The sequence below is a fragment of the Scyliorhinus torazame genome, chromosome 4 (genome assembly GCF_047496885.1).
Source record: "Scyliorhinus torazame isolate Kashiwa2021f chromosome 4, sScyTor2.1, whole genome shotgun sequence".
Classification (NCBI taxonomy): domain Eukaryota; kingdom Metazoa; phylum Chordata; class Chondrichthyes; order Carcharhiniformes; family Scyliorhinidae; genus Scyliorhinus; species Scyliorhinus torazame.
Genome location: NC_092710.1, coordinates 250757986 through 250771954, shown reverse-complemented (window position 1 = coordinate 250771954; position 13969 = coordinate 250757986). Strand labels below are relative to the sequence as shown.

Sequence of the window (13969 nt, the reverse complement as noted above, 5' to 3'; positions counted from 1 at the left end):
CGCGCTGTTCACCCCTAGTCGCTGCCAGCAAGAACTCTGCGCAAAGGGTCAGGGGGGCGGTCTGTGGAGTGGGGAAAAGCACTACTTCACCTGGGGTGGGGGGGGGGGGGGGGCATCCAATAGGGTCTGGCCCAGGATCGGAGCCCACCGATCGGCGGGCCGACCTCTCACACCCCCCTCCCCGGCCAACCTTGTTGCGCGGCCGGCCCCTGAACCCCCACGCCATGTTGCGTAGGGGCCGGCGCACTGAAGAAGCCCCCCGCGCATGTGCAGGTTGGCACAGCACCCATTTGGCATCGGGGAGGCTGGAATGGCATGGACCGCTCCAGCGCCGTGCTGGCCCCCTATGGGGGACAGAATCGGTCGTCCCCGCGCCCGTTTCGCACCGTTGTGAAACGCGAAGGCATTCACGACGGTGCGAACTCTTAGTTTCTATTTCGGAGAATCACGCCCCATGTACCCCTTTAATTATATTGGACTATGGGGGCGATACTCCGAGCCCCGTGCTGGGCCGAAGAATCGGAGCAACTGCGCCACAACGCTGGTGCGCGATTCTCAGAGGTGCGGAGAATCGGTGCCATTTGCGGCAGCACGTTTGGCCCGGTGGACGATTCTCCGGCCCCTGGTCGCTGCCGGCGGAAACTCTGTGGGAACGCTCGTGAGGCAGCCTCCAGATGGCATCTGGCCCACAACCGGGGCCCACCAATCAACGGGCCGGCCTCTCCCCCTCCTCTCCTCCCCTCCCCTCCCCTCCCCCCCGGGGCCTTCTTTCCGGCGCAGCTGGCCCCTGAACACCGACCCCATGTTGGGTCAGGGCCGGCGCATGTAATAAGTTCCCCACGCATGCACAGGATGGCGCAGCCCAACTGCGCATGCGCAGGCTGTACGGAGGCTGGAGCGGCATGAACCACTCCAGCGCCATGAACCGCTCCAGCGCCATGCTGGCCCCCTATTGGGGCCAGAATAGGTCATGCCCAGGTCCTGTTCGCGACGGCGTTCACGACGGCACGAACACTTGGCCGCCATACCGGAGAATCTCCCCGTGTCTCATCTACCCTCCCACATCTATTTGCGTGTGCGAGAACATGTGAAAGTCTGAACGTTATCATTGTTTAAAGGTTGGGTTTAAGTATAATAAATACTTTTAGTGTAATAAATACTCTTTTTAAAAATCTCACAGAAACTTGTCTGTGTCGTTATAGTCAGGGCACAGAAACAGTTAAACACTCACTGAATTGACAGGCATATTGTTTCAAAAAAACGGTGGCAGTCAAATAAGGAGTGGGAAACAATGAGTGTTTCGGCACACGGGTATGGAAAACAAAGAAACTGTTACCTTTCCGGGAGCGGGAGAGAGAGAGAGAGGGAGCCGGAGTGCAGCTTGGGATTCAGGTAGGTGTTTAAACTTGCCCCCAGGTTCTAGCAGCCTTCATTTTTAGAAGCAGGCGAGAGAGGGGGAGCCGGAGCGCAGCGAGTGCAGCTTGGGATTCAGGTAGGTGTTTAAACCTGCCCCCTGGTTCCCCAGCGGCCTTCATTTCCGGGAACGGGAGAAAGTGGGGGAGCCGGAGGGCAGCTTGGGAATCAGGTAGGTGCTTAAGTGTTTGATTTTTACCTCTATTTAAGTTGGGCAGTTGCTAAGCCCGAGACACTACACTTGTAGTGTCTCCCACCCTTCCACCTCCTCTAACCTAAGGAGGTGAGTGAATATCAGGTAAGCTCGCTCTTTTCTTTTATCCGCAAGCTATAGCTTCAGATTTCCGGCGGGAGCAGTGGCCAGGGTTCTGTCGGGAAGGTAAGTAGCTGGGAGAAATTTAACTCTTCCTGGGTTGGTAAGTATTGTGATTGGTAAGTAAAATTCTGATTCCTTTCAGTTATCATTTTTTAATATTATATTTGTAATCAGTTAAGGTAGTGTAAAAATGTCAGGAGATCGCAGACCCATGTTATGCTCCTCGTGCTCAATGTGGGAGTTCAGGGACGCGGCCGATGCCCCCGACTCCTTCATGTGCAGGACGTTTATACAGCTTCAGCTCCTGTTAGACCGCATGATGGCTCTAGAGCTGCAGATGGACTCACTTTGGAACATCCGCAATGCTGAGGAGGTCGTGGATAGCACGTTCAGTGAGTTGGTCACACCGCAGATTAGGGTTGGTGAGGGAGACAGGGAATGGGTGACCAAAAGGCAGAGAACGAGCAGGAAGGCAGTGCAGGTGTCCCCTGCGGTCATCTCCCTCCAAAACAGGTACACAGTTTTGGATACTGTTGGGGGAGATGACTCACCAGGGGAAGGCAGTAGTAGCCAGGCTCATGGCACCATGGCTGGCTCTGCTGCACAGTAGGGCGGGAAAAAGACTGGCAGGGCATCGGTATTCACCAAGTCATAGGGGACTCAATCGTAAGGGGAGTAGGCAGGCGTTTCTGTGGTCGAAAACAAGACTCTCGAATGGTATGTTGCCTCCCGGGTGCACGGGTCAGGGATGTCTCAGATCGGCTGCAGGACATACTGAAGGGGGAGGGTGAACAGCCAGTTGTCATGGTGCATATAGGCACCAACAGTATAGGTAAAAAATGGAATAAGGTCCTACAATCAGAATTTAGGGAGTTAGGAGATAAGTTAAAAAGTAGGACCTCAAAAGGTAGTAATCTCAGGATTGCTACCAGTGCCACGAGACAGTCAGAGTAGAAATTCAAGAATAGTCAGAATTAATACGTGGCTTGAGAGATGGTGCAGGAGGGAGGGGTTCAGATTTTTGGGACATTGGAACCGGTTCTGGGGACAGTGGGACCATTACAAATCAGATGGTCTACACCTGGGCAGGACTGGAACCAATGTCCTAGGGGCTGCTTTTGCTAACACTGTTGAGGAGGTTTTAAACTAATGTGGCAGGGGGGTGGGAACCAGATTAGGAAGTTAGAGGTCAGTAAAGAGGCAGCAACTAAAGCCAGTAAGGGGAAGAGTAGACAGGGAAGATATGATGAACGCAAAGGGACAGGTGGTCTGAGGTGCATTTGTTTCAATGCAATGCGAGAAGTGTAGCATGTAAGGCAGATGAACTTAGGGCTTGGATTAGTACCTGGGAATATGATGTTATTGGTATAACTGAGACTTGGTTGAGGGAAGGGCAAGACTGGCAACTAAATATCCCAGGGTATAGATGCTTCAGGAGGAATAGAGAGGGAGGTAAAAGGGGTGGAGGAGTTGCATTACTGGTCAGAGATATCACAGCTGTGATTAAGGAGGGTACGATGGAGGATTCAAGCACTGAGGCAATAGGGATAGAGCTAAGAAATAGGAAGGGTGCAGTAACATTGTTGGGACTTTACTACAGCCCTCCCAAAAACGAGCGCGAAGTAGAGGTACAAATATATAATAGATTATAGAAAAATGCAGGAGCAATAGGGTGGTCGTGATGGGAGATTTTAACTTCCCCAACATTGAATGGGATTCATGTCGTGTTGGAGGCGTAGATGGAGCAGAATTTGTAAGGAGCATCCAGGAGAGCTTTTTTAGAGCAGTATGTAAATAGTCCAACTCGGGAAGGGGCCATACTGGACGTGGGGAATGATCCCGAAAGGGTGGTTGAAGTTTCAGTCGGTGATTACTTTGGGAATAGCGATCACAATTCCGTAAGTTTTAGAATACTCATGGATAAAGACGAGAGTGGTCCTAAAGAAAGAGTGCTAAATTGGGGAAAGGCCAAGTATAACAAAATTCGGCAGGAGCTAGGGAATGTGGATTGGGAGCAGCTGTTTAAGGGTAAATCCACATTTGAAATGTGGGAGTCTTTTAAGGAAAGGTTGATTAGAGTGCAGGACAGACATGTCCCTGTGAAAATGAGGGATAGAAATGGCAAGATTAGGGAACCATGGATGATGGGTGGAATTGTGAGACTAGCTAAGATGAAAAAGGAAGCAGTCATAAGATCTAGGCGACTTAAATCTGATGAAGCTTTGGAGGAATATCGGGAAAGTAGGACAAATCTCAAACGTGCAATAAAGAAGGCTAAAAGGGATCATGAAATATCTTTGGCTAACAGAGTTAAGGAAAATCCCAAAGCCTTTTATTCTTATATAAGGAACAAGAGGGTAACTAGAGAAAGGATTGGCCCACTCAAACACAAGAGGGAATTTATGCGTGGAGTCAGAGGAAATGGGCGAGATTCTTAATGAGTACTTTGCATCAGTATTCACCAAGGAGAGGGACATGACGGATGTGGAGGCGAAGGATGGATGTTTAAATACTCTAGGTCAAGTCGGCATAAGGAAGGGGGACGTTTTGGGTATTCTAAAAGGCATTAAGGTGGACAAGTCCCCAGGTTCGGATGGGATCTATGCCAGGTTACTGAGGGAAGCGAGGGAAGAAATAGCTGGGGCCTCAACAGATATCGTTGCAGCATCCTTGAGCACGGGTGAGGTCCCGGAGGACTGGGGAATTGCTAATGTTGCCCCTTTGTTTAAGAAGGGTAGCAGGGATAATCCAGGGAATTATAGACCTGTGAGCTTGACGTCAGGGGTACGCAAACTGTTGGAGAAGATACTGAGGAATAGGATCTATTCATATTTGGAAGAAAATAGACATCAGTGATAGGCAGCATGGCTTTGTGCAGGGAAGGTCATGTCTTACAAACCTAATAGAATACTGAGGAAGTGACAACGTTAATTGATGAGGGAAGGGCTGTAGATGTCAAATACATGGACTTCAGTAAGGCATTTGATAAAGTTTCCCATGGCAGGTTGATGGAAAAAGTGAAGTCGTATGGGGATCCGGGTATACTAGCTAGATGGATAAAGAACTGGCTGGGCAACAGGAGACAGAGTGGTGGTGGAAGGGAGTGTCTCAAAATGGAGAAAGGTGATTAGTGGTGTTCAACAGGGATCCGCGCTCAGACCACTGTTGTTTGTGATGTACATAAATGATCTGGACAAAGGTATAGGTGGCCTGATTAGCAAGTTTGCAGATGATACTAAGATTGGTGGAGTTGCAGATAGCGAGGAGGACTGTCAGAGAATACAGCAAAATATAGATAGATTGGAGAGTTGGGCAGAGAAATGGCAGATGGAATTCAATCCAGGCAAATGCGAGGTGATGCATTTTGGAAGATCTAATTCAAGAGCTGACTGTACAGTCAATGGAAGAGTCCTGGGGAAAATTGATGTACAGAGAGATCTGGGAGTTCAGGTCCATTGTACCCTGAAGGTGGCAACACAGGTCGATAGAGTGGTCAAGGCGGCAAGGCGGCATATAGCATGCTTGCCTTCATCGGACGGGGTATTGAGTACAAGAGTCGGCAGGTCATGTTACAGTCGTTAGGACTTGTTAGGACACATTTGGAATACTGCGTGCAGTTCTGGTCGCCACATTACCAGAAGGATGTGGGTGCTTTAGAGAGGGTGCAGAGGAGGTTCACCAGGATGTTGCCTGGTATGGAGGGTGCTAGCTATGAAGAAAGGTTGAGTAGATTAGGATTGTTTTCGTTGGAAAGACAGAGGTTGAGGGGGGATCTGATTGAGGTCTACAAAATTATGAGAGGTATGGACAGGGTGGATAGCAACAAGTTTTTTCCAAGAGTGGGTGTGTCAATTGCAAGGGGTCACGATTTCAAGGTGAGAGGGGGAAGTTTAAGGGAGATGTGCGTGGAAAGTTTTTTTTTTTACACAGGGTGGTGGGTGCCTGGAACGCTTTGCCAGCGGAGATGGTAGAGGCAGGCACAACAGCATCATTTAAGATGCATCCAGACAGATATATGAACGGGCAGGGAACAGAGGGAAGTAGATCCTTGGAAAATAGGTGACAGGTTTAGATAAAGGATCTGGATTGGTGCAGGCTGGGAGGGCAGAAAGGCCTGTTCCTGTGCTGTAATTTTCTTTGTTCTTTGACAATAGGTAAAGACAAAATTAAAAGTTAAGTTAGCGTTGCACTTTTTCATGTTTTGTAAACCTCCAATTCACAAAGAGCAATCCGAATCAAATTAGGCGACCAGCATTTTAAAACCAAAGCAATGAAAACATGAAAGTGCTTCAGCGCATGAAGTTTCAACAGAATTTCTAACTTGGCAAATTTCCGTGCACAGAATGGCACTCCCCGCCAATCCACGAGGCAGTTTTAACTTCATAAAAGGGCTGCATTAGATCTACCACAAGATTACGTTTTTTGAAAAGTATGATTACGTCAATGATAGATAACATTCCAAACAATGAAGAGGTAACGTGAATAAATTACTTTGATTTTCATATCTTTGCAAAGCAGTTGGTAGTTGCAGTCGTAATATAACTTCGGAAATAGTACAGCATTTCATTTTGTTACATTTAGAAAGGAGCCCAGCAGATGTCATTTCAGGAGTCTAGTGACATTGTGAAATTCAGGTTGAAGCACCATCGCAACTTTAAAATTAGCCACATGAATCATAACGTCTGCAAAAATATAACACGTGTAATGTTTTGCGGCAGATCATACTGCAGTAACAACTCCATGATTGCCCATTGCAAAAATAAAATCCGCTTTAATATTTTAAATTATTGCATCCACATGTGAATTTAAGAGCGACTGCACTGGATCATTAAGGTCACTCCTATCTAAAAATGTTTCCAATATCCCTGCGTGTGCAGTCACACCCTCTGCCCACAACGGAGAGCACAGGCCGCAGATCTAACTTCGGGTAGGGAGTGTCTATGGATCCCAAGGAAGGGGGCTCATCAATCCCAGGGCAGCTGCCGCCGCCCTACAAACCTAGCTCGCACAAGACTTCAGTAAGGTGAATGATGGGTTCTGACTTTTCTTCACTGGAAAAGCCAAGCTAACTCCCTCCCCGAAGTTTGAATTATTAAAAAATAAACCTATTCATGTCATCACGCAAAAAGAGTGACGCATCTAGTGTGCAACCCCCACCCCACAGACAATAAACGAAGAAATCTCAACAAACATGCCTTTCCAATTAAAGCAATAGTTGCAAATGTGCAGCCTGCGGGGTACCTGCCAGTCACTGGTCAGTTCACTCGATCCCCAGGCCGGTCACTCACTGGTCAGTTCACTCGATCCCCAGGCCGGTCAGTCACTGGTCAGTTCACTCGATCCCCAGGCCGGTCAGTCACTGGTCAGTTCACTCGATCCCCAGGCCGGTCAGTCACTGGTCAGTTCACTCGATCCCCAGGCCGGTCAGTCACTGGTCAGTTCACTCGATCCCCAGGCCGGTCAGTCACTGGTCAGTTCACTCGATCCCCAGGCCGGTCACTCACTGGTCAGTTCACTCGATCCCCAGGCCGGTCAGTCACTGGTCAGTTCACTCGATCCCCAGGCCGGTCAGTCACTGGTCAGTTCACTCGATCCCCAGGCCGGTCAGTCACTGGTCAGTTCACTCGATCCCCAGGCCGGTCAGTCACTGGTCAGTTCACTCGATCCCCAGGCCGGTCAGTCACTGGTCAGTTCACTCGATCCCCAGGCCGGTCAGTCACTGGTCAGTTCACTCGATCCCGAGGATGGTCAGTCACTGGTCAGTAAACGCTATCCCCAGGCCGGCCAGTCACTGGTCAGTAAACGCTATCCCCAGGACTGCTCAGGCCTGTCAGTCACTGGTCAGTTCACTCCGTCCCACGGTCTGTCCAGGCCCAATCACTGGTCAGTCTGCGGCCTCCCCGCCCATTGCTGATCTTGTATTTTTTTACCTTGTTCAACAGCGGGTTCCTGATAATGTCACAGCCCTTCCTCCTGGTGTAAACGGAATTTTTGGAGCTCTTCTGGGGTTTCTGCAATTCCCAGTCGCCTAATTCTTGTTTTGCCATTTCCAGATTCTGAAACGGTGAAACGAAACTAGTTGAAGAAAGTTGAAGCGGGGTCAGTGCCCAGCGCGAGCTCCTCAAGGCACAACGCGCGAGAGCTGCCCACAGCGCGAGGCCCAGTACTTAACAGCTTATCTCCAGCTGCTCCACATCATTGGCAAGTCAGATAAGAGCTGTTCCAATCCGGGCCAGCCTTCATCCTTGTTCACAAGCGACAATTAATCAATTAATCATTTGCAAACAAAACCACCCCACAGGCCGCGGCAAATGTTCACAATGCTGCAATTGGATACTTCTGAAAATGCTCAGAAGATCAGGAAGTATTTAGAGATGAGCAGAGTTAGCATTTTTCGGGTCACCTTTATACCTAAGCCGAATTAGAGATAGGTCTGCCCCCAGGGGAGAAAACTGCAGACTGACGGAAAGGTCAAGGGGCTGAAACCTTAAACCTGCAGACGCTGAGTATTTGCAGCATTTAAAAAATTATATTTCAAATTTACAGCATCCACATTAATTAGCATGATATATTTCACATATGCAATAATATACAATATAATACTTATCTTGATGGGCACCCCATGCACCCGCTGAAACGTTCACGCCCTCCTCCATCATACACGGTAGCAGCCGTCTGTATCACCTACACGGTGCACTGCACAACTCACCAAGAAACCCTTAACAACACTTCCAGACCCTGTGACTTCTACCACCTGGAAGGATAAGGGTAAGAAAATCCATGTGAACACCACCTGCAAAGTCTCCTCCAAGGCACATGCCATCCTGACTTAGAATATAAGAACTAGGAGCGGAAGTAGGCAATTCAACCCCTCGAGCCTGCTCTGCCATTCCATACCATCTCAGCCTCAATTCCACTTTCCCGCCCGTTCTCTATAACCCTTCAACTCATTACTAATTTGAAATCTGTCCATCCCCTCAAATTTACTCACTGCCCTCTGGGGGAGTGAATTCCACAGATTCACGACCCTTTGAGAAGAGAGTTTCTCCTCATCTCTGCTTTAAACCTGCGACTACTCATCCTAAAACTATGACCTCCCGTTCTAGATTGCCCCACACGAAGAAGCCTCTGCTCTACGAATACTTTATCATGTACACCTCAATTAGATCTCTCATTCTTCTGAACTGGTGAGAGCATAGGGCTAAACTGCTCAACCCCTCTTCATAAGACAAACCCCTCATCTCTGGAATCAATCTAAGTCTAATTCTACACCCCTCTTTGAATGAGGGGACCAAAACTGTACACAGTATTACAGATGCGGTCTCATAAATGCCTTGTGAAGTTACAGTATCACTTCTCTACTTTTACACTCTAGTCCTTTAGCTATAAAGGCCAAAATTCCATTTGCCTTCCTTATTACCTGCGTACTAGTTCTCTGCGATGTATGCATGAGGACACCCAGATCCCTCTGCTCTGAAGCACTCTGAGGTTTCTCTCTACTTGGATAATAAGTTGCCTTTCCATTTTTGGATCTACACTTATCCATGTTAAACTCCATCTCCATTTGTAAATGTTTTATTTCCTCATTGGAACTTACCATCCCATCTATTTAGGGTCATCTGCAAATTTGGCTAGAGTACCTTCTATCCTTGCATCCAAGTCATTAATATATTGCACCGGCAGCATGGTGGCACAGTGGTTAGCACTGCTACCTCACGGTGCCAAAGACCGTGTTCGATCCTGGCCCCAGGTCACTGTCTGTGTAGAGTTTGCACATTCTACCCATGTCTCTGTGGGTCTCACCCCCACAACCCAAAAATGTGCAGGGGTGGGGTGGCCACGCTAAATTGCCCTTTAATTGGGGAAAAGAATGAATATATATTGTAAATAGTTGGGATCTGAGGAACTCTCTGCCTTTTTTCTGTGAGTCAGTCCTCTATCCAAGCTAATCAATAACCCCTAATCCCATGTGACCTTACCTTGTGTATTAACATTTTGTTCAAAATCTTTTCAAATGCCTTCTGGAAGTCCAGATACACCACATCTACAGGATCCCCATTATCCACTTGGTTGGATCATAGATCATAGAATTTACAGTGCAGAAGGTGCATCTTCAAAGAACTCTAGCAAATTAGTCAAACACGATTTATCCTTCATAAAACCATGCTGATTCTGATGGATTGCAGTTTTACTTTCCAAATGCCCTGTTATTACTTCCTTAATAATGAATTCTAACAATTTCCCATATGTTAAACTAACCAGTTTATAGTTTCCTCATTTCTGCCTCCCTTTTTGAATAAGCATTACCATTTTTCCAATCCATTGGAACCTTTCCAACATCCAGGGAGTTTTGGAATATTATAACCAATAAATCCACTACCTCCATTGTCACTTCTTTAAGACCCTTGGATGTGGGCCATCAATAATTGGGGACTTGTCTGCCTTCAATCCCAATAGCTTGTTTAGCACTTTTTCTCTATTGATGATAATTGAAGTTCCTCTCTTTCTATTACCTCTGCATTACCTGTTACTATTGGGATGGTTCTAACATCCTCCACCGTGAAAACTGAAGCAAAATATTGATTTAGCATCTCTGCCATTTCTATGTTCTCCATTATTAACTTCCCATTATCATCCTCCAAGGAACCAACAATCACTTTAGCTACCCTCTTCCTTTTTATATACTTATAGAAGCTTTTGCTATTTTTTAAAATATTCTGCGCTAGTTTTCTTTCACAATTTACCGTTGCTCATTTTATTATTTTTTTAGTAACTCTTTGTTGATCTTTAAAAGTTTCACAATCTTCCAACCTGCCACTGGTCTTTGCAATATGGTATGTCTTAGTTTTTGTCTTTACATTATCTTTACCTTCCTTGCTTAGACATGGATGTTTATTCCCCCTCTTGCAATTTTTCTTCTGTTCTGGAATACATATTAGTTGCGAGGAATTGAATATCTTTTTAAATAACTGTCACTGCTCATCCCACCTTTTAGACTTCCTTCCCAGTCCACTAGGACCAAATCTGTCCTCATGCCTACATAATTACCACTGTTTAACTCCAGAATGCTAGAGTGGGACTCCAGTTTCTCACCCTCAAACTAAATTTAGAATTCTATCATGTTCTGATCACTTTTCCTAGAGGATCCTTAACTATGAGGTCATTGATTAATCCTTCCTCATTACACAATGCCAAACCCTGAATAGCCTGTTTCCTGGTTGGTTGCACAACATATTGTATTGGATTGTATTGGATTTGTTTATTGTCACTTGTAACAAGGTACAGTGAAAAAAGCATTGTTCTGCATACAGTTCAGACAGATCATTCCATGCATGAAAAGAAAATACATAGGGAAAACATAAAATACACACTGTAAATACATAAACACAGGCATCAAGAGAAGCATACAGGAGTGTAGTACTACTCTGTAGAGAAGATGTGTGAAGAGATCAGATCAGTCCATTAGAGGGTCGTTTAGGAGTCTGGTAAGAGCGGGGAAGAAGCTATTTTTTAATCTGTCTGAACGTGTTCTCATACTTTTGTATTTCCTGCCCAATGGAAGAAGTTGGAAGAGTGAATAAGTCGGATGGAAGGAGTCTTTGATTATGCTGCCCACTTTCCCAAGGCAGTAAGAGGTGTAGACAGAATCAATGGATGGGAGGTGGGTTCGTATGATGGACTGTGCAGTGTTCACGGCTCTCTGTAGTTTCTTGCGGTCTTGGGCCGAGCAGTTGCCGTACCAGGCTCTGATGCAGCCGGACAGGATGCTTTCTATGGTGCATCTGTAAAAGTTGGTAAGAGTCAATGTGGACCTGCCGATAATCCTTAATTTCCTGAGAAAGTATAGACCGTTGTGCTTTCTTGGTCGTAGCATCAACATGGGTGGACAAGGACAGATTTTTGGTGATGTGCATGCCTAGGAATTTTAATAATAATCGGTAAGCTGTCAACCATCTCCACCTCGGCCCTGTTGATGCAAACAGGGGTGTGAACAATGCTTTGCTTCCTGAAGGCAATGGCCAGCCCTTTAGTTTTGCTGACATTGAGGGAGAGATTGTTGTCATTACACCACTCCACTAGGTTCTCTATCTGGCTGCTGTATTCTGATTCACCGTTGTTCGAGATCCGACTCACTACGGTCGTGTCATCAGCAAACTTTTAGATGGAGTTGGAGCAAATTTTGCCATGCAGTCATGTGTGTATAGGAAGTATAGAAGGAGCGAAGTACGCAGCCTTGTAGAACCCTGGTATTGAGGACTATCGTGCAGGAGGTGTTGTTGTTTATCCTTATTGATTGTGGTCTATGGGTCAGAAAATTGAGGATCTAGTTGCAGAGTGAGGAGCCAAGTCTTAGGTTTTGGAGCTTTGATATGAGCTTGGCTGGGATTATGGTGTTGAAGGTGGAGCAGTAGTCAATAAATAGGAGTCTGATGTAGGAGTCCTTGTTGTCGAAATGCTCTGGGGATAAGTGTAGGGCCAGGAAGATGCCGTCTGCTGTGGACCAGATGTGGCACTTTGCGAATTGCAGTCGATGTCAGCATTCTGGGAGTATGGGGTTGATATACCTCAAGACCAACCTGTCAATTCATACACAGAACATACAATGCAGAAGGAGGCCATTTGGCCCATCGAGTCTGCACTGACCTCACTTCCACCCTATCCCCATAACCCAATAACCCCTCTTAACCTTTTTGGTAACTAAGGGCAATTTATCATGGCCAATCCACCTAACCTGCACATTTTTGGACTGTGGGAGGAAACCGAAGCACCCGGAAGAAACCCACGTAGACACGGGAGAACGTGCAGACTCCGCACAGACAGTGACCCAGCGAGGAATCGAACCTGGGACCCTGGCACTGTGAAGCCACAGTGCTATCCACTTGTGCTACCGTGCTGCCCACTGCTACCGTGCTGCCCTCTTGAAGCACTTCATTGCGATCGATGTCAAGGCCACCGGACAATAGTCATTGATTGACATTGCCTGTTCTTCTTTGGCACCGGTATGGTGGTGGTCTTCTTGAAGCAGGTGGGGACCTTGGAATGGAGCAAGGGGAGTTTGAAGATATCCACGAACACATCTGCGAGCTGGTCCACACAGGATCTGAGTGCACAACCAGGGACCCTGTCAGGACCCATCGCCTTCACTTTCAAGAAGGCCGATCTGACTTTAGAAGCTGTGACCAGTCCACTGTCTCAAAGCTGTCATGTAAGAGGTCTTCTGTTGAATTGGACCAACCCTGCATGACCTTCTTAAGTGGATTCTCCTGCTTCAGTTTCTGCTTGTATACCGGGAGAAGGAGCACCATCTTATTGTCTGATTTTTCGAAGTGCGATCGAGGGATGGATCGGTAGGTGACCTTGATTTTGTGTAGCAGTGGTCAAGAGTTTTGGAGCCCCTGGTGGGACAGGAGATGTGTTGGTGGACTTTTGGCAGTACTCTCTTGAGGTTGGCCTGGTTGAAGTCCCCAAGAATTGCTCCAAGAAATAATTAATAATTTCCAATACATTCAATGAACTCTATCTCGAGGCTACCCTTGCCAATTTGATTAAACAAGTCTATGTGCATATTAAAATCACCCATGATTATTGTTGGATCTTTCATACAATTCCAATATTTCCTGGTTCATACTGTGCTCCATTGGGGAACTACTGTTGGGAACCTATGATTACTCGCACCAGGAACATCTTTTCTTTGCTATTTCTCATTTCTACCCAGACTGATTCCATGTCTTGGTCTCCGGTGCCTATATCATTTCTGGCTACAGCACTGATCTTTTCCTTTACTAGCGAAGCTAGGGCAGCACGGTAACACAGTGGTTAGTACTGTGGCTTCACAGCACCAGGGACCCAGGTTCAATTCCCGGCTGGGTCACTGTCTGTGAGGAGTCTACACGTTCTCCCTCTGTCTGCGTGGGTTTCCTCCGGGTGCTCTGGTTTCCTCCCACTAGTCATGAAATATGTGCTGTTAGGCAATTTGGACATTCTGAATTCACCCTCTGTGTACCCAAACAGGCGCCGGAATGTGGCGACTAGGGTCTTTTCACAGTAACTTCATTGCAATGTAAGCCTACTTGTGACAATAAAGATTATTATTATTATTATTAAATCTCTGCCTTTTCCTTTCTGTCTATCCTTCCAAAAAGTGAGTACCCTTGGGTATTCAACTCCCAGACCTCTGGTCTCCTTGTAACCGTGTCTCAGTAGCCATCACCAGATTGTCTCTATTTGGCCTATTAACTT

At 46.8% G+C, this 13969-nt stretch overlaps 1 protein-coding gene across 1 annotated transcript in view; it reads right to left on the bottom strand.

The window, feature by feature from the left end:
• LOC140410879 (NADP-dependent malic enzyme-like) overlaps positions 1 to 7981 on the bottom strand; it is a 955016-nt gene extending 947035 nt beyond the window's left edge. The window contains exon 1 of the mRNA XM_072499644.1: positions 7660 to 7981. Within this exon, the coding sequence (XP_072355745.1) occupies positions 7660 to 7776 (117 nt within the window). The 5' untranslated portion in view covers positions 7777 to 7981. The remainder of the gene's footprint in view (positions 1 to 7659) is intronic.
• Between the last annotated feature and the right edge of the window lie 5988 nt (positions 7982 to 13969).